This window comes from Phyllostomus discolor, chromosome 5 (genome assembly GCF_004126475.2).
Source record: "Phyllostomus discolor isolate MPI-MPIP mPhyDis1 chromosome 5, mPhyDis1.pri.v3, whole genome shotgun sequence".
In the NCBI taxonomy this organism is placed as follows: domain Eukaryota; kingdom Metazoa; phylum Chordata; class Mammalia; order Chiroptera; family Phyllostomidae; genus Phyllostomus; species Phyllostomus discolor.
In genome coordinates, this window is record NC_040907.2 from 27,147,929 (window position 1) to 27,167,862 (window position 19,934).

General features: G+C 41.8%; 1 protein-coding gene and 1 long non-coding RNA gene across 3 annotated transcripts; one reads left to right on the forward strand and one right to left on the reverse strand.

Moving 5' to 3' along the window:
* Positions 1-1,008: 1,008 nt before the first annotated feature.
* Positions 1,009-1,509, reverse strand: LOC114496537 (40S ribosomal protein S23-like). Its single transcript, XM_036025840.1, has one exon. It carries the CDS (start codon positions 1,480-1,482, stop codon positions 1,051-1,053), a length of 432 nt encoding a protein of 143 aa, XP_035881733.1. The 5' UTR covers positions 1,483-1,509; the 3' UTR covers positions 1,009-1,050.
* Positions 1,510-5,791: 4,282 nt separating this feature from the next.
* Positions 5,792-10,820, forward strand: LOC118500584. 2 transcript variants are annotated; one of them, XR_004903157.1, is made up of 3 exons: positions 5,792-6,206; positions 7,281-7,360; positions 10,232-10,820. It is a non-coding gene; the product is annotated as an uncharacterized LOC118500584 (long non-coding RNA). The 2 variants fall into 2 exon arrangements; XR_004903156.1 differs by lacking the exon at positions 10,232-10,820 and adding an exon at positions 8,261-8,705.
* The last annotated feature ends 9,114 nt before the right edge of the window (positions 10,821-19,934 follow it).

Here is a 19,934-nt window from a genome sequence, read left to right on the forward strand (position 1 = left end):
AGACTTATATTTTTATTTTTTATTGAATTTATTGGGGTGACATTGGTTAATAAATTTATATAGGTTTCAGGTGTATAGTTCTATAATACATCATCTATATATTGTACTGTGTGTTCACTGCCCCAAATCAAGTCTCCTCCCATCACCATTATGCACTCTATACCCTCTTCTACCTCCCCTCAACCCCCTTCCCTTCTGGTATTCACCACACTCTTGTCTGTGTCTTTGAGTTGGTTTGTTTTGCTTAACCCCTTCACCTTTTTCACCCAGCTCTGCAACTGCCCTTCCCTCTCACGGCTGTCTGTTCCCTATCTATGAGTCTCTTTCTATTTTGTTTCTTATTTTATTTTATTCACTAGATTACACATATGAGTGAAATCATATGGTATTTGTCTTTGACTGGCTCATTTCACTTAGCATAATGCTCTCCAGATCAACCCATGCTTTTGCAAAGGGTAAGATTTCCTTTATTATGGCTGAGTAGTATTCCATTGTGTAAATATTACTTTTTTATCAACTCATCTACTGATGGGCACTTGGGCCGCTACCATATCTTGGTGATTGTAAGTAACACTGCAGTGAACATAAGGATGCATATATCCTTTTGAATTAGTGTTTTGGGTTTCTCCAGAAGTAGAATCTCTGGGTCATAAGGCAGTTCCAATTTTAATTTTCTTGAGGTAATTCCATACTACTTTCCACAGCACCTGTACCAATCTTCATTCTCACCAACAATACACAAAAGGGTTCCCATTTCTTCACATCCTTACCAGCACTTGTTTATTGATTTATTGGTGATAGCCATTCTGACAGGTGTAAAGTGATATCATTGTGGCTTTAATTTGCATTTCTCTGATGATTAGTGACATTGATAATCTTTTCATGTTTATTGGCCATCTGTATGTCCTCTTTGGGGAAGTGTCTGTTCAGATCCTTCATCCATTTTTAATTGGATTGTTGCGGGGGGGGCGTTGGTGTTTTATAAGTTCTTTTTTTTTTTTTTTTTTTAGCATATGAAAATTTATTACTACTGGGTTTTCACCATCAAACTTATGATCTTGGTCTTTCCTTCTTGCCTTTGTATAAGGCCAAAAGAGAGGCATTGGCTACTTTGACAACCTTAAAGCGAACTCCAGGAATGTCACCAACAGCATGACCTTTTCGACCAAATCCAGCAACCAGAACTTCATCGTTTTCCTCAATAAAATTCAAACAACCATCATTGGGGACAAAGGCCGTGATTTTTTTGCCATTCTTGATCAGCTGGACCCTGACACACTTCCTGATGGCAGAATTTGGCTGTTTGGCCTCAACGCCTACTTTTTCCAGCACAATTCCCTTTGCATGAGAAGCGCCTCCAAAAGGGTTGGCCTTCAGGGCTGTGCCCAAATGGGCTTTCTTGTATTGCTTATCATGCCACTTCTGGTCTCGACGGTGGCTCCGGAGCTTCCTGGCAGTACGAAGACCGCGACACTTGCCCATCCTGTTGAGGCCACGGGCCTGAGCGAAAGGTAGTTCTTTTTTTTTTTTAAGATTTTATTTACTTTTTTTTAGAGAGAGGAGAAGGGAGAGAGAAAGAGAGGGAGAGAAACATCAATATGTGGTTGCCTCTCAAACACCCCCTACTGGGGACCTGGCCTGTAACCCAGGCATGTGTCCTGGCTGGGAATCAAACCAGTGACCCTTTGGTTCTCAGGCTGGTACTCAATCCATTGAGCCACACCAGCCATGGCAGTATTTTATAAGTTCTTTATAAATTTTTGGATATTAACCTCTTATCAGATGTATATCACTGGTAATTATGTTTTTCCATTCATTCTTTTTCATTTTGTTGATGGTATCCTTTGCTATGCAAAGCCTTTTTAGTTTGACATAGTCCCATTTGTTTAATTTTCCATTTCCCTTGCCCAAAGTGATATATCAATAAATATTGCTATGAGAAATATCAGATATTTTACTGCCTGTGTTTTTCTTCTAGGGTTTTTATGGTTTTGAGTCTAACATTAAGTCTTTAATCCATTTTGAGTTTATCCTTGTGTATGGTGTAAGGAGGTGGTCATTTTTTTTTTGCACATATTTGTCCAATTTTCCCAACACCATTCATTAAATAGACTATCTTTACCCATTGTATGATTTTGTTTTTGCCTCTTTTGTCAAATGTTAATTAACCATAAAGGTGTGGGTTTATTTCTAGGTTCCCTATTTTGTTGTATTGATCTACATGTCTGTTTTTATGCCAGTACTATGCTGTTTTGATTACTATGGTCTTGTAGTATAGTTTGATATCAGGCAGTGTGATTCTTCCAAGTTTCTTCTTTTTCAAGATTGCTGTGGCTATTTGGGGACTTTCATGGTTCCATATACATTTTTGGAATATTTGTTCTATTTCTGTGAAGTCTGCAAATGGTCTCTTGATAGAAATTGTGTTGAGTCTACAGATTGGTTTGGGTAGTATGGACATATTAATGATGTTAAGTCTTCCTATCCATGAACACAGTATATGCTTCCGCTTACTTGTATCTTCTTCAATATCTTTCTTCAGTGTCTTATAGTTTTCTGAGTACAGGTCTTTTACATCCTTGGTTAATTTTATTGCTAGGTATTTTTTAAGCAATTGTGAATGGGATTGTTTTCTTAGTTTTCCTTAATTGTTGGTGTATAAAAATGCAACTGATTTTGGGTATTTGTTTTGTGTTCTGGTACTTTACTGAATTCATTTATCAGTTCTAGTAGCTTTTGGTGGAATCTTTAGGGTTCTCTAGATGCAGTTTCATACCGTCTACAGATACTGACAGTTTTGCTTCTTTCTTTCCAATTTGGATGCCTTTTACTTCCACTTCTTGTCTGATTGCAGTAGCTAGGACTTCCAGTACTATGTTGAATTAGAGAGGTGAAAGCAGACACCCTATCTTGCTCCTGATCTTAAGGAAAATGCTTTTAGTTTGCCCATTGAGTATGATGTAGGCTGTGGGTTTTTCATATGTGGCCTTTATTACATTGAGGTATATTCCCTGTATTCCAACTTTGCTGAGAGTTTTTATCATAAATCAGTGCTGGGTTTTATTAAATGCTTTTTCTGCATCTATTGATATGATTATGTGGTTTTTATCCTTCATTTTGCTTATGTGGTATATCATGTCAATTGATTTGCAGGCATTGTACCAACCTTGCATCCCTGGAATATATCCCACTTGATCGGGGTGTATGATATTTTTAATGTATTGCTGGATCCAGTTTGATAATATTTTGTTGAGAATTTTAGCATTTATGTTCTTCAGGGGTGTTGGCCTATAATTTTCTTTCTTTTTCTGGGTTTGGAATTAGGGCAATGCTGGTCTTGTAAAAATCAGCTTGGGGGTCTTCCCCTCTTAAATTTTTTGGAATAGTTTGAGATGGATAAGTGTTAGTTCTTCTTTGAGTGTTTGGTAAAATTACCTTGTTTAGCCATCCAGATGAGAACTTTTTTTCTTGTAGTTGACAGATTCTTTCACCAAACTTTAGTTAGGCTCCTGAACCCTCTCCTAGGCCCATTGTGCACTTCTGTGTAAAATTCAGTTGTAGCAAGAACCCTGCTAAGTCAGTTTAACCAGAACCCCCTACCCTTGATACCTGACCAGTTCTTCATTCTCTGCCATCCTTTTAGGTGATGTCTGATCACACTGGCCTGTCTTCAGCAAGAATCCTGTAGGTAGATTTAGCCAGAACCAACCCTCTCCTTACTTCTGGTGTTTCCTCTTATTAACTTTCCATCCACTGATAGCTGCTCTGCTCCTTAGGCTATAGATTCCCACTTGTCTGTTCTGTATTGGAGTTGAGCTTAATCTTCTATCCTCCACTAAAATCCCATTTAGCAGTGCCTATACTTATGTAAGTCCCAAATAAAGTCTGCCTTGCATATATTCTTTAACAAGTGTCACAAATATCTTTTTTTCTTTAACACTTTCCAAGTTACTTTGGAGGGTATAGGCTAGTTTCACTTTTGCAATCACTTCAAAAACTTCTTAAGCCTTCTTTTGGTCTTGTCTTCAGAATCAGTTTGCCAGCCACACAGGATATTCTTTTCTTCATAGTCACAAGATTTTCCTTTTTTCCAGCTCAACAGTTTTCTTATTCCCTATATGAAATCCTCATTTTGCTCTACTCAGTGCTTCCATTCCCATCCTATTTCCCCTTCCCATGTCCATGGCTCTCATCTGCAACTCTAAACTACTTCTCAAAAAATCCCCAAACTGAGCAAACAACTAGAACAGGAACAGAATCACAGAAATAGAGATCACATGGAGGGTTATCAGCAGGGAGGGGAGAGCAGAGAATGGGGGGAAGGAAACAGGGAATAAGTAGTGTAAATGGTGGATACAAAATAGACAGGGGAAGGTTAAGAATATTATGGGAAATGTAGACACCGAAGAACTTATAAGTACAACCCATGGACATGAACTAAAGGTGGGAGGGAATGCTGGAATGCTGGTGGGAGGCGGGTGCAGGGTGGAGGGGAATAAAGGGAAGAAAAAAATGGGACAACTGTAACAGCATAACCAATAAAATGTACTTAAAAAAAAAGACTAAAAGAAGAAGACACATTTTAAGAGGGAGAAGGGGGCTCTGCTGTCGCCAGTACGATGTTACACCCCGTGAGAGAGCAGCTGTGTGGGTCAAGTTGACAAGAAGCATGAAGTGGTCTGCTGTGGGAATAAGGAATAAAATAAGAATTTTCAGTGCTCGCTTCAGCAGCACATATACTAAAATAAGAATTTTCGGCCCTGGCTGGCATAGCTCAGTGGATTGAGCATGGGCTGGGAACCAAAGTGTCCCAGGTTCGATTCCCAGTCAGGGCACATGCCTGGGTTACAGGCCATAACCCCCAGCAACTGCACATTGATGTTTCTCTCTCTCTCTCTTTCCCTCCCTTCCCTCTCTGAAAAAAATAAATAAATAAAATCTTTTAAAAAAATTTATCTGTTTAAAAAAATTTAAAAAAAAAGAATTTTCATTGTAATATATCAGGAGGCATGTAAGTCAATTCCATAAATTAACTTACCCCCTTTCATAAGGGTAAGAAGGAATACTGTAGAATACACTAAAATGTATTTCCAGTACTGGAAAAGCATATACTGTCACCCAGAGCACCTTTGTCAGTGACCTCATTGTCTTAGGCTGTATGAAATTTTGGCAAGAAGAAAACCAAAACCATTCTCAGCTCTATCCAAACAGGAGCTAACTCAACATGTTTTTGATGAATGAATATTAGATATATGCTTACAATAGGCCTTGTAGCACACACACATGTTTCAAGTAGTGGGGTGGGAGGCAGGGAAAGGTCTGAAGAAACTTGTAAAAGAGAAATTGTCCCAAATCTGTCTGGAACACTTTTTTTTGCATGCTAGAATTCATGACTTCCTTTTGGGAAAATTACCATTGATGGTAAGCAATTTTTAAATTACTTTAATGGGATTAAGACTTGTTTTAGAAACTAGTCCACCTACCCTGATGCCTGTCAGATAGACTTCCCTTTTATTGTAGTGGCTAGCAAATAACGATTATGTAACCCTTCTCTTTTCCTATATAAAGTCTTTCTCCCTGAATGAAGTTGAAATTGGCCTCTTGCTGTTGCCTTACAACACGATTGTAAAAAAACCTATGAAACATAACTAGGCTGTCTGAAACAAACACCCTTTTTGACAGGCTCTAATATATTAATTTATATAATTTATATATTTAAACTACTTACAGTTGAAATATATTCGTTATTCTGTTACTAAAGTTTAATTAAGTCTTTTTAAAAAAAAAAGAAAATGAGAGGAGAAACCATATTTGGTGTATTTTCCTCCTGGTTCCTATTTGCCATGTCTTATGGCACATGTCCTCTATATGTTATGTCTGTATTAAGTAAAAATGACATACATCTTTCTCTTCAGCATGACCAGAGCTCTCCAAAAAGCTCAAGAGAGACCAAACTGGAAACCTCCAGTGGATGAACAGGAAACCTCTCCTTCCGTTGGGACCCAAGCTCCAAGAGCCTTATGGGAAATGTAGTCCTCGATGAATTTCTGCGGACCCTGGGAAATCTGGCCGAATCAATGCTTCCATACACTTGCACTGCGCTGGATGGGCAGTGTTCTCAGTGCTTTGGCTGGTTTGGCGCCAGCATCCCGTGAAAGTTGAAGAGCAAAGACCGGCTTATTGGTGCATGTGAAAGAAGTAAAACTGTAGGTATTCCCTATGCACGGGGGCTTTTGGCTCAGAGCTAGCCAGGGAAGGGCAGGGCTTCCGCTGCCCTAGTGTGGAGCCCAGGGTCTGGAGGGCCAGTAGTGGGTTAGTCTGCATTTCTGTGTTGCAGGTAGTGTGTGCAGTTACCTGGAGGAAACTCATGCCAGTGAGTTGAACTGTGCCACGCCCCCTTTTAGGAGCCTTTTCGCTCTCAGAGGGCAGCAAACCCCCTTCGACGGCAGGGAAGAGAACCAATGTATCCAGTGTCAGACACTATTAAGCACTTTTAAGAGTGGTATTTATTTATACCCGTTACTCTATGATGTAACTATGTGAAGAAGTTACCGGCTTCAAATCGCACAGCTAGTAAGTGGAATAGATAGTATTCAAACTCCCTGCAATTTTACCTGAAATTTGATTTATTTTTTCAGCATAGTGTTGTACTTTACCTAAAACAAAAAGTTGGTTTGTGTTGTCCTTTCTGAGGAGTGAATGCAAAGTGAAATTTCAACTTGTGATCGTTACTTTTTTGAGGGAGCTCTTGGTGTTTCTCCAGGAAGACCCTGTAATTCAGCTTGTGGGTCCCTCTTACATATTCCCGCCTGTCTCAGTTTCCAGCAGCCCTGGTTAAAATTCTACACCCTGGTCAAAGTGGCTCGGTTGGAGCATCATCTGGTAGACTGAAGAGTTATGGGTTCCATTCCCAGTCAAGGCATAAATTCAGGTTGTGGGTTCAATTCCTGGTTGGGGTGTGTAGGAGAAGGCAGCCAGTCAATGTCTGTCTGTCTGTCTGTCTGTCTGTCTCTCTCTCTCTCAAAGCAATGGAAAAATGGCCTCAGGTGAGGATTAAAAAAAGCACAACAACAACTACAAAAGGCTAACCAAGGGCTACAGGTGCTGGTGAGTTCACAGAATACCTGTTGAAAGAGTGTTGCTTTCCTGTCATTCAGTCCATCTTTTCTAGGAAAAGGGGAAGGGTAAAGAGATTAATCCTCAGAAGAGATTCTTCTGACTGTGACTTTTATCCACCATTTCAGGAGAAATGGGAATTAACTTTTGTCTCTCCCATCTAGGGTTTGAATCATGGCAGTACATGTAGTGCCATCAAGGACTTTGTCCATGGAGGTGGTGTTCCAGATGTTTGAGGAGAGAGGTGAGAATTATGGAAGAATGGAGAGTGTGGGTTTATGGGGTCAGGCTCCACAGGAAATGGAAACTCAGGAGGAGAATGATGATACACGAGGCTTGTCTGGAAAAAGTCTGGCCATTGTTAATATAATGAGAATGGTTTGCCCAAAATCGATGTAACCTGGCAGCCAAAGAGAGTGGACTGCAATGCACATGCATGAACAATGATGACTTCACTGTACTAGTCAGTGGGGATGTAGACCCTGTTGAGTGAGCATGTGTACTGTGTGGCCGTCACATTCAAAATGACTGAGCCAGCAGAGCAACAAATCTGCATCCAATTTTGCATTAATCTTGAACATTCCTCAGAGGAGAGATGCATGAAAATGGCTATAGGCAACTGGTGATTGGCAGGTTTATCACAACAGTGAGCCCACTCATGCATCACATCTTGTGCAGAGTTTCTTGGTGAAACATCAAATCACCCAGGTGACTCAGCCCCCCTACAGCCCAGATTTGGCGCCCTGTGACTTCTGGCTTTTCCCAAAACTAAAATCCTCTTTGAAAGGGAAGAGATTCCAGGCTGTTGATGAGATTCAGGAAAATACAACAAGGTAGCTGTTGGCAATTCCAACAAAGGATTTGCAGAGTGTTTTGAACAGTGGAAGAGACACATGGAGAGCTGTATGAGGTCCCAAGGTGCCTACTTTGAAGGGGACTGAGGTGTCATTGTCCTATGGACAGTGTTTCTTGTATCTTCTTCAGTAAGTGTCTCTCTTTTTCATAGCATGTGGCTGGATACTTTCTGGACAGGCCTCGTATAGTCTCTAACGGTAGGTGCCAACTTCTGTAAGTGTCCATAAGATCTGACTTGTTCCAAATTTCTGTATACTTACTGACTTATTTTTGTTTGCTTTCCCATCAGCAGTTGAGAAAGTATGTGTGGGATCTCTTCGGGTGATAGATATTGGCGTACCTTGGAGATACTGTAGATTTGGATCCAGACCACGTCAATAAAGTGAATATCACAATAAAGGGTATCACATGAATTAGCTGGTTTCCCAGTGCATATGAAAATTATGTTTATACTATACTGTAGTTTATTAAGTGTACAATAGCATTATGTCTAAAAAACAATGCACATACCTCAATTAAAAATGGTTACCATCATCTGAGCCCTCAGCAAGTTGTAATCTTCTTGCTGGTGGAGGGTCTTGCCTCAGGGTTGATGGCTGCTGACTGATCAGGGTGGTGGGTGGTTCCTGAAGGTTGGGGCGGCTGTTGCAGTTTCTTAAAATGAGATCACAATGAAGTTTTCCTTATTGGTGACTGACTTCCTTTCATGAATGATTTCTCTGTAGCATGTGATGCTATTTTATAACATTTTGCCCACAGTAGAGCTTCTTTCAAAATCGGAGTCCTCTTGAATCCTGCTGCTGCTGTATCAACTGAGTTTATGTAATATTCTAACTTCTCTATTACCATTTCAACAATCTTCACAGGATCTTCACCTGGAGTCAGTTCCATCTCAAGAAGCCACTTTCTTTAATCATCCATAAGAAACAACTCTTTATCTGTTAAAGTTTTATAACGAGATTTCAGCAATTCAGTCACATCTTCAGGCTCTACTTCTGATTCTGGTTCTCCTACTATTTCCACATGTACAGTCAGTTCCTCCACTGAAGTCTTGAACCCCTCAAAGTTGTCCATGATTTAGTGAGGGATGAGAGTCAGGGATGCGAGAGAAGTCAAACATGACTTATTTTTCCAACTTGAACATCCGAGTGGTTGAGGTGTGGTTTCCTGAGGCAGGGAACAGTGGGAAAGAAGCAGGTTTGGAAAGGAGATAAAGTCAGAATTGAGTAAGATGATTTAGATGCCTTTGAGATATCCAAGTGGATATTTATTTCACCTGGTAGGTATCTATTGACTACCCGCCACAGATGAGGCACTGTGCTTCACACCAGATGTTCAAGTAGATTCTTGGGTTTGGTACTGTGGGTCTAACGAGAGGGCTTGGCTGTTGGTGTACATTTTAGAGTTGTCAGCCTTCAGATGGCATTTGAAGCTATGAGAATGGATGAAATCACATCAGGAGAATGTGAAGAGAGCCAGGGAACCCCAACATTGATAAGCTGAGTAGAGAAGAAGATTGACAAAGAGTGATCAGAGAGGCAGGAGAAGACCGGGTCACTATGGATCCAGACTCTAAGAGGAGAGTTTCGAGGAAGACCAGGTGGGCGGCAGGGCCAAATAATGCCGGGGAGTCGAGCATAAAGAGGATGGAAAACTGTCCACTGAATTTACCAGCAAGGAAGTTATTAGTTATCTTAATGAGGATGAATTTCTAGAACTAGAATTGCTGGGTCGAAGGCTATGTTTGGTAAACGCTGCCAAACTGTTCTCCCAGAAAGACTGTGCCACCTCATACTTCTGACAGTGTCTGAGGGCACCTGTTTCCTTACACTCTTACTAGTCGTGGATATTATAAGTCATAATCTTTGCTCAACGAATAGGGGGAAATAATGTTTCATTGGTACCTGAATGACCATTTCTTTGCTAATTTGTGAGGCAGCCCATCCTTCCTTTCATGTCCATTTGTTTTTATTCTACGAATTACTCATTCAGATCATTTTTAACCAGAGCGTTTTATCTTCTTTAATTTGATTTTTAAGAGATCTTCATATTATTAATATTAGTGAACCACTCTTAAGATATATGTATTTAAAAATTTTTTTATTGTTCCTTTTAATGATTCTTATGGCTTGGGCAGAAATCTGAAGTGTCTTTTATTCTGTCTACCTTTCTCAGTGTTGCCAAGTTTACCCTTTGCACCACCATCACTGGGGTAGATGCTTGCTTACTGAAGAGGGATTGCTGTTCATTGGTGTTTTAGGAACCTGTATGTTCAAGGATGTGGCCATGGACCTAACCAAGGAGGAGTGAGGGCAACTGGACCCTGCACAGAGGGCCCCGTACAAAGAGGTGAGCTGGAGATCTACGGCGACCTGGTGTTAGTGGATGGGGACAACTACTCTTTAGAGAATTTTTGTTTCCTGGGTGGTTAAAAGCTGTGGGCTCTAAAAGTGTTACTAAGGAGGGGCTTGAGATTCAAACCACAGAGTTTCTCAATCACTGTTGAAGAAAGAAAAATGTTGCTGCCTAATAAAAATCTGTTTCCCCTCCCCCACTTGTATTTCTTTTTTTTCTTTTGAGATAAAATTCACATAGCATAAAATCAACCATTTTAATTTGTACAGTTCAGTGGCATTTAATACATCAAAGGATTGTATAATTACCTTCTCTGTCAAGTTCCAAAGCATTTTCATCACCCCAAAAGGAGATACTGCAGTTCTGCATCCAGACCACCATAATAAAGTGAGTGTAACAATAAAATGAGTCATAATCTTTTTGTTGGTGGAAGGTGTTGCCTTCAGCTTGTAAAAAACGCAACACCTGGTAAGTGCAATAAAGCAGTGCAATAAGATGAGATATGCCTGTGTTTATTTTGTATCTATGTGTGTATTTATCTGTTTGTTTTACAAAAATGAGCTCTGTGCCTTCCTTTCAGTTATGTTACATATCTTTACATCTCAAAAATTTTAGACCCATTTAAATCTTTTCTTTATTATTTAGAGCCATTTCAGTCTTGTTAGTGGCTGCGTCATATTCCATTGTATGATGTATTGATGTACTGAAATTAATTTTTTAAAAATATTTTATTTATTTTTATTTAATTTTAGAGAGGGAAGGGAGGGAGACAGAGAGAGAGACAGAGAAACATCAATGTGCGGTTGCTGGGGGTTATGGCCTGCAACCCAGGCATGTACCCTGGCTGGGAATCGAACCTGGGACACTTTGGTTCCCAGCCTGTGCTCAATCCACTGAGCTACGCCAGCCAGGGCTTGAAATTAATTTTTTAACCAGTACTTTATTGATGGATATTTAAGATACCAGTTTTTCTCTGTTATAAATAATGCTGAAATAACTGTCCTTATGCTTAGAATTCTGAATATTTTTAGTTCCAACATTTCTGTAGAAAAAATTTATAGAAGAGGAATTGGTAGATCAGAGATTATATATTTATTGTCAGATTGCCCTCCTGAGAAGTTTGAGTCAATTTGCATTCTTATGAGAATTCCAGTTCTTCACAGTCTCACTGCTCCTAATATTTTTTATTTGCTGATCTAAAAAGTAGGAATTACCATCTTTTGATTTTCCCTTTTCCCCTTCCAGACCTGATTTTCCTCTAGTTCTCTCTTCCTCTTAATAAAATGGAAATTCCACTCTTCAAGTTGCTTAGGCCAAATGCCTTGGAGTCCTCCCTGCCTCCTTTTCTCTCACCCCCAGGTCAGTCCCTCAGCAAACCTGTCAGACCTATTTTCAAATCGGATCCAGGATCCAAGCACTCTTCACCACCTCCACTGTTGTTACACTAATATAATCAACTATCCCCCCTCATGACTGAATAGCCTAAACACTAAGTCAAATTAGAACCTTCCCATATCAAATGTCCTTCAGTCAGTGAAAGCTTAAACAGTGGTTCCTCCGTGTTATGGAATACTATTCAGCAATTAAAAAGGAACAAACAATTGATTCATACGAAGCTTGGATCTGAAAGGAAGTGTGCTAAGTGAAAAAAAAGTCATTTTCAAAAGATTACACACTGTATTTCATTTATATAGTGTTCTTGAAAAGTCAACAGCCCTGGCTGGTGTGGCTCAGTGGACTGAGTGCCAGCCTGTGAACCAAAAGGTCGCCAGTTGGATTCCCAGTCAGGGCAGATGCCTGGGTTGCGGGCCAGGTCCCTAGGGTGGGGCTACATGAGAGGCAACCACACATTGATGTTTCTCTCTCTCTCTTTCTCCTTCCCTTCCCCTCTCTCTAAATAAATAAATAAAATCTTTTTTAAAAAGTCAACAGAGCCCTCATATAAAGATTCAATAGAGTACAGGAAAACTACAGACCAATATCTCCCATGAATATAGATGCAAAAATTCCTTAACAAAATACTAGCTAATCAAGTTCAGCAGTATATAAAAAGATAACACAGAAGAACTGAATGGTGTTTATCCCAGGAATTCAAAAACTAGTCAAATGCTTGAAAATCAAGGTAATTCTCTACAGGAATATACTTAACAAGAAAAGCCACATGATGATAACAATAGATACAGAAAAGCACTTGGCAAAATTTAGTATACATTCATAATAAAAGTTCAGCAAACTAGGAATATAAGGGAACTTCTTCAGTCTGGTCAAGATCATCATCACAAAAGTACAGCTAATGTCATACTGGGTGGTGAAAGATGGGATGCTTTCCTTGTAAGACTGGAGCCTCAGGCAAGGATGTCTCCTGTCACTGCTCCTAGTGGACGTGGCTCTGGAAGACTGAGCAAATGCAATGAAGCTAAAGAAAACCAAAAGGCGTTCTGGTTGAAAAGGGAGATGTAAAAGTATTCACAGATGATATAAATGGTCTACGTAAAAAATCCCAAAGAATCTATTTTAACATCTATTAAAAATGCTCCTAGAACTAACAAGCTTAGCAAAGTCGGAGGGTACAAGATACAATATACTAAACCTACTGTATACACATTAGCAATGAAGACTTGGGGACCAAAATTTAAAAAACAGAACTGTTTGTAATAGTGCCAAAAGAGAAGGGAAGTATAACCACAACAAAATACGTGCAGGTTCTGTATGTTAACTACAAAGTGCTAGTGGAGGAGCTCAGAGAAGAACTAACCGAATGAGGAGACATGCCATGCTCGTGGACTGAAAGACTCAATATAGTTAAGATGTCAGTTCTGCCCAAATTGACATACAGGTTTTAATGCAATTCCAAACTAAAACTTTAAAGGTAAAGGAACTAGACTAAAGATAATTTTTAGAAGAAAAAAAAACAAAGAGGGAGAACTCATATCTGATTTTAAGATAATCTAAAGTAGTCAAGACAGTGCCATACAGGCAAAAGGATCACGTAGAAGAATAGAACAGCATGGACAATTAAGGTGCTGAGTGAGTGGGCTGGCAGTCTCAAATGAAGGCTCGCCTGGGGAAGATCCACTTCCAAGCATGATTATATTGGCCGGATTCAGTCACCTGAGGGCAAAAAGGGCTGTGTTGTTAGCCTTTCTTACTCTAGTTGTTAGAAGTAAGCTGTTTGGTCCAGCCCAAACTCCAGAGGATTATCCAAAGGTGTGGTTACCTGGAGGCACCATGGGAGGCCATGTCAGAAGCTTCCTACCACATGCCCTTTTTAGATGAACTAAATTTTTAGAATACTGATCAAACCAAATATTAGCAAGGGTGCAAAGGAACAGGAACTCACATACGTTGCTGGTGAGAATGCAAAATGTTACAGCCATTCTAGAAAGTGGTTTGGCAGTTTCTTAAAAAGTTAAACATCCACCATTTGACCCAGCAATTCCACTTCTAGATATTTATCCTAGAAAAATGAAGACTCAAAATCACATGCAAACCTGTACATGAATGTTTATAGCAGCATTATTCATAATTACCCAACTCAGGAACCAACCCAAATGTCCTTCAGTGGGTAAATCAATAAACAAATTGCACCCACCTAAAGGAATAAAAGGGAACAAATGACCGATGCATGCAACAGCATGAATGAACCTCAGCTGTATTATGATCAGTGAAAGAGCTCAGTCTCCAAAGGTTACACTCTATTGGACTCCATTTATATGACATTCTGGAAAATGCAAAAGTACAGACATAGAGAAAGGTCAGTGGTTTCCAGAGTTAGAAGCTATGGAGAGAGTCTGACTACAGGTTAGCCAGGAACAGTGTGCATTTGATAAAACCACAGAACAGAAATGGTTGCTTAACCCGAAGAGGAAGAGACGGTGCTTGGGCACCATGAAGAATCTTCATGTGCACTGACTAGACAATAAGCGAATACATCTCTACCCATTCTAACTCTCCACCAATATATCTCTATGCAGTACATGCTTGAATATGGTAAGGGCTTCATCAAGAGTATGAATCTTTGAATTCATCAGACAATCCACATAGGACTGTATATGTAAAGAATGTCTTAAGAGTTTAATCAGAATTCATCCTGGAGTTGATACAGTAGAAGAGCCTTACAAATGTGATGAGTGGGGTCATGGGTATCAGTCGGTACAAGAATATTTGCAATCATGAAAGTGTCCTTGCAGAAGAGAAACCCTATACAGGAGGGAAGGCTGGTAAGAGTTACTGTAGAGCTGTGGACCTTTGAGTTCATCAGAGTCCACACAGGAGAGAAACTATCTGTACGGTGAGCATAGTAAGGGCTTCTCTGGGTACTCCACTCTTGTCCTTCATTCTACCCTCCATTCAGGACGAATGCATGTGAATGTGGTGAGTGTGGTAGGCATTTTTCTTCGGGTGCAGAACTTGGCATTCATGAGAGGAGAGAGACCCTGTAAATGAGATGAGTCAATAAGGGTTCCTTTCAGGCTTCAAAACACACTCATCAGAGAATCCACACGAGGGAAAATTATAAATGAGTGTGATACAGACCAGTTAGAAAGGAAGTGTCCACTTTTAGTATCGTTTACACAGTAAAGACATCCTATAGAACCAACGTGGTGGTGAGGACGCCAGAACTACAAGTCACAGACACGCAGAAGAGAGGCCTACTATAAACGTGACAGATGTGAGGGAGGGGGAGTCTACCCAGGGCTTCAAAACCCGTAACACAATCACACATAGTAAATAAACCATACCAACAGCCCTAATGACATTTAAATGAAAATATTCATCGTGTTTTAATGTTATAAGACAAAGGAGTTACCCTGAAGTTCTGTGTGTGAAGAAACAAAAGGAGTTGAAAAGAATGATCACTATGAGACATCCAGGACCTGTGATGAGACTAGAAAACCACATCAGGGGTTGCATTCTAACCATGACTCATCCAGGGCTGCAAGGTTCTGCCAAGAATGTAAGTGACCGTGGAGGTAGGTCCACGATGCTACTTTTCCTGGGTGAGAGTGTTCTATGCATTGTGTAAAATCTTGTCTTCAGATGGGTGACAGTTACCACTTTAACAACTCTTACATGAGCATTTTTTAAAAGATTTTATTTATTTATCCTTAAAGAGAGGGTAAGGGAAGGAGAGAGAGGGAGAGAAACATCAATGTGTGGTTGCCTTTCACATGCTCCCTGCTGGGGACCTGGCCCACAACCCAGGCATGTGCCCTGACTGGGAATCGAACTGGCAACCCTTTGGTTCTCAGGTTTGCACTCAATCCACTGAGCCATGCCAGCCAGGGCCTTTTTAAAAAATATATATTTTATTTGTTTATTCTAGAGAGATGGGAAGGGAGGGAGAGAAACATTAATGTGCGAAACATACATCAACCTGGCCTCAAACCCAGGCACATGCCCTGACTGGAAATTGAACCTGTGACATTTTGCTTCACAGGCCAGCACTCAGTCCACCTAGCCACACCAGCCAGGGCTTACATGGAATTCTTGTTTCTCAAAGTGTGGTTTGCACACCATCTATATCAGAGTTATTCAAAGTGAGCACTAGAATGTAAATAATACTTCAGTATTTACTTCGGTGCACAAATAATATTTCAGTGCACAAAAATTTCAGTGTACCTCATTTTTTGGAGGGATTTGTAAAAATGCAGATTTCTGGGTCTTATGTCGTAACTTAGTCCATAAGTGTGTGGACCAGGAATTTGCACTTGTAAACGCTCCTTCGCCCCCTTTTAGGTGATTACTGTGTATACTAGAGTTGGGGAGTTACCGCTCTATGGGATGTGTGCATAAGGTTAAGAAAAAGAAACAAAATCTTAGGTGGCACCTTTGCTAGTGTGCTGTGTCCACTGAGTATAGACATTTTTACAAACTGATTGAAGTAGGAAGTAAACTTCAGGAGACTTGAACATACACATCAGCCGGCCCAAGGAAATATTAACCAATGGCTGTCTGACATCACCCATGGTGAGATGTTTGATGCGCACAACCGAAAACTAACGGAGCAAGCAGTCACAGCTGGGCTTTTCAGCGATGCTATCTCTAAAGCTTCGAACAAGCATTAAACGTGGTTTGGCATGGGAATGTACGACTCGGTGCAGGGCACCTGGCATGAGTCTGTTATGCCGTATATGAAAAATAAAAAACAGATTGAGAAATTCCCGCATTAGAGTAGAATAATTGTTAAGTCATCCTACTGCAACAATGGTTAAATTAGAAATATTGGCATAAACTGAATCCACCCCTGAAATAATCTTCGCTGCATCCAGTATCAGCATGCATACTTGGTCATATGGGATGGCAAAAGCAGGCCATTTATACCCTAATTTGAATCTGTATCAGTGGCTCTCAAATGTGGCTGGCCATCAGAATCAACTCTATAGCTTGTTAAAAATATAGCTGTCTTGGGTTCCACCTCGGGAGGCTGTGATTCAGCATTTCTGTGAGACTAAGTAAGCATCTAAGTTCCAGGTTTCAGATTTGCTGCTTTGTAAGTCCTTTTAAAACAGAACCCGGCCTTCCTAGGGGCCGGCTCATTTGGAACCTTGGCCATGGCAATTAAGATGGCACCTGGAGCATCCTGTTCAAGTACCCATGCTTACGGAGTTTTCTGGGGTAGCAATTAAGGGAAGGGAGGGAACCAGACCAGAAGAGGCTTTCTGCTTCCGAGAAGGGCCAGGCGGTGACAGGTGGGGCTGCTGAAGCGCCCTCGGATCGCCCTGCCTTCGGGCTGATGAATGCGTCCCACAAGTTCTCTCTAAAGACATAAAAATAATCGTGCCCTTGTCAGCAATTCCTCACTGAAAAATGTTTCTGGTACTGGAACACTTTGCTCCATAAGGAAGAAGAGGCTCTTGGTCCTGTGATTAATAAGACCCCATTACTTTTGTCGTGAGTGAACCAACAGGATGCAAGCACCCCCTCCCAGCCTCTCTGGAAATGTACGACGGGGCTCTGGTGCTTGTGCAGAGACGGTCAGTGGAGTTCAGTAAGGTGTCTGCCTCTGGAAACAGGCTGTGGAAGGGCAAAGAGGCCAGAAAGACTAGGCAGTGGTCGAGGGCAGGGCCCCTGTGGTGTCCACCCTTTTCCGAGGACGCTTTCAGACATTTGACACCTTGGCTTCCCTGAAGCCCATAAATGACTAGGGGGGAGGCCCCTGCAGCGGACAGCCATGGTTAGGGGCAGCCTCCCCCTTGCCCGTCCACTTCCCTGGGACTAAAGGTGGGAAATGTGAGGATGAGGATAGAGGGATCGCTATTTTAGAGGGGAAATTACACCCCAATAAGTACGCCTTTATTTTAATAATCTACAATTAAGCAACTAATTTGGTCAGTCCACTGGGAGCATAAGGACGTACTGTTGGCCTCACCCTCCTCTGATTCCTCCAGCTGGCCTGGGCACCCGGAACACCAAGGCACACGTTCAGATTCATCCATAATCAGCTCGAACAATGTATCAAGCCTTGCTCCCAACTTAACATTTCCTTTTAAATAGGAAACAGTTATTTTGGTTATTTTTGAAATCTTCGTTTGGGTTAAAACTTGCCAAATGAATGTCTAAGCCATGGATGGTGGCCAGGTCTGCCCTCCCACTCTCCCTCTTGTGTGAACCTTGGAAATGTGACCCTCGGGCAACTAAGATGTCATCTTCACCTCTGACCCATTTCTCGCCTGCCCCCTGCCTGCATACTGCTCTCCAGAATTGGAAATGAGTAGCATCTGGCAGACCCGGGCTGCCCTGCCTCTGAATCAGCCCCAAGGGGTAGCTCCTGGTAATCCTTGATCCGTTTCTTATGTTTGGTCCCTTCACCAAGGATTCTGACTGTAATTTTTTCTCCCCAACATCAAGGAAAACCATGGCTTATATCAAAGACTCTAAGTGGAAAAAATGATAAATACGTATGGAATAAGTTCCTTTTCTAAATGGTCTATGTAGTGGGAAATAGTACATAGAAGCCAGTGTGGTGGTGCAGCTACCTGGCCCCCTCTCAGCCATTCAGTCTCCTCCTCCATCAGTGCTGGGTATAATCATTAGCAGGTCTCTACACTGGGGACACAGAGCCACACTCTGCTTAATTTAGCCATAGTGTTCTAGTTAAGTGAACTGCAGCCCTCAAAATGAATTTGCATAATCCTGGTAGTCATTTCATTCCAAATATTGTTAACCTTCCAGCCATGAAGTCTTTGGAGCCGCTTCACTCACTTGCTCTTAAAATTTCCACAGCTTCACTTACCCGTTAAAACTGACTTGAATTCCACCATGAATTGTCCTCGACAGTCTAATTGGATGGATATATTTAGTAAACGCTCCTGCGTTTAGCCATTCATTCATTTAGAAAGTGATCGAGTGCCCGGTCCTGTGCCAGGCAATCTGCTGTGTGAGGGCTGGCCTGCCCGCCCGCCGCAGCTCCTCCGCGTGCCCGCGCTGTGTGCGCACTCAGAGCGTTCTGGACTTCCAGCAAGAATTATTGTTTGGGGGATATTGATGAGATCACTTAGATCAGGATTCCCTTTGTTCCTCTTCTGTGAATAGTTGGAACTCAGAGTCCATATAAGGTGTATGTATGTCTTCTGCCCTAGACTGTAAGCGCCATGAAGGTAGAGTTTGTGGCTGTAGGCGTTTAATAATTTTATTTGTTTACTTTTCTGAAGGAAGCAAATTGGTTTGTTCCCTGCAAATAAACTGAGTGGATGGGGGGACTGCCCCGGGGGAGGGGCTGAGGACCGGGTGGGGGACTATCGGCTCTCCTCCCTCCCCCACCGGGTACTCAGGACCCCCGCTGTCTGCCATAACCACAGGGAAAACACCTGGGCACAGAATAAGGGGTGCTCTGGGTTGGGGCTCTGCCTTTGCTGCCATTTGTGCCCAAGCACTGGAGAGTCACTGAGAGCCAGGTGCATTGGCCTCTACCCCAACTGTTAGCAGAGGGGGGAGGCCCCCAAGGTTGGTGGGTCCCAGGCCTATATTTTAGATTGGAGACCATCTGCAAATGACTTGCAGGCAGAGTAAGCCTGCTCCCAGCACCTAAAGCTCCAGGCCTCCCACAGCTTCACACAATCTTGGACCTAAGTGGAGAAAACTTCCAATTCATTTTAGTTCAAACCCATTCAAACCAGAAGATGCTGAGAAACTGTTTCTTAAGATAACCTCTCTGGGCGCCTTCTCATGCCTCAGGCAAAGAGCGGTTCTGTGCAGCGTGAGCATAATTTTACAAAAAGAAGCGGGGAGGGAGGGCCCTCCCTCCAGGCTGAGACTCAAGAGCAGGCTGAAAGCTCTGCCGGATGCTCGGCAGAGAGCGCTGCTGAACAAGGGCTCCTGGCCTCCCAAGGCTGCCTGTCCCTGAAGGTATGGACACACGCAGCGCTGCACTGCTCTGTTTATTGCCACCTCTAGGGCGTTCCTTGATTGGATTTGGTTACAGTGCCCTGACTCAATTATAGATGTCTCCCAGACCTCCTAAAGCACGCCCATGAGGGTGGGTAGTTTAGTGGATTATTTCAACCACTGAGAGAATTTTCTTTCACTCACCAGTGCAGGAGGGGTTCAAGTGCAAGGCAGCTTACCTCGGCTCCCCTTAGAAAGGAGACAAGATACGGGTACTCTGA

Coding starts and splice junctions, on each gene's coding strand:
- LOC114496537 (XM_036025840.1), bottom strand. CDS start 1,482: ATGGGCAAGTGTCGCGGTCTTCGTACTGCCAGGAAGCTCCGGAGCCAC.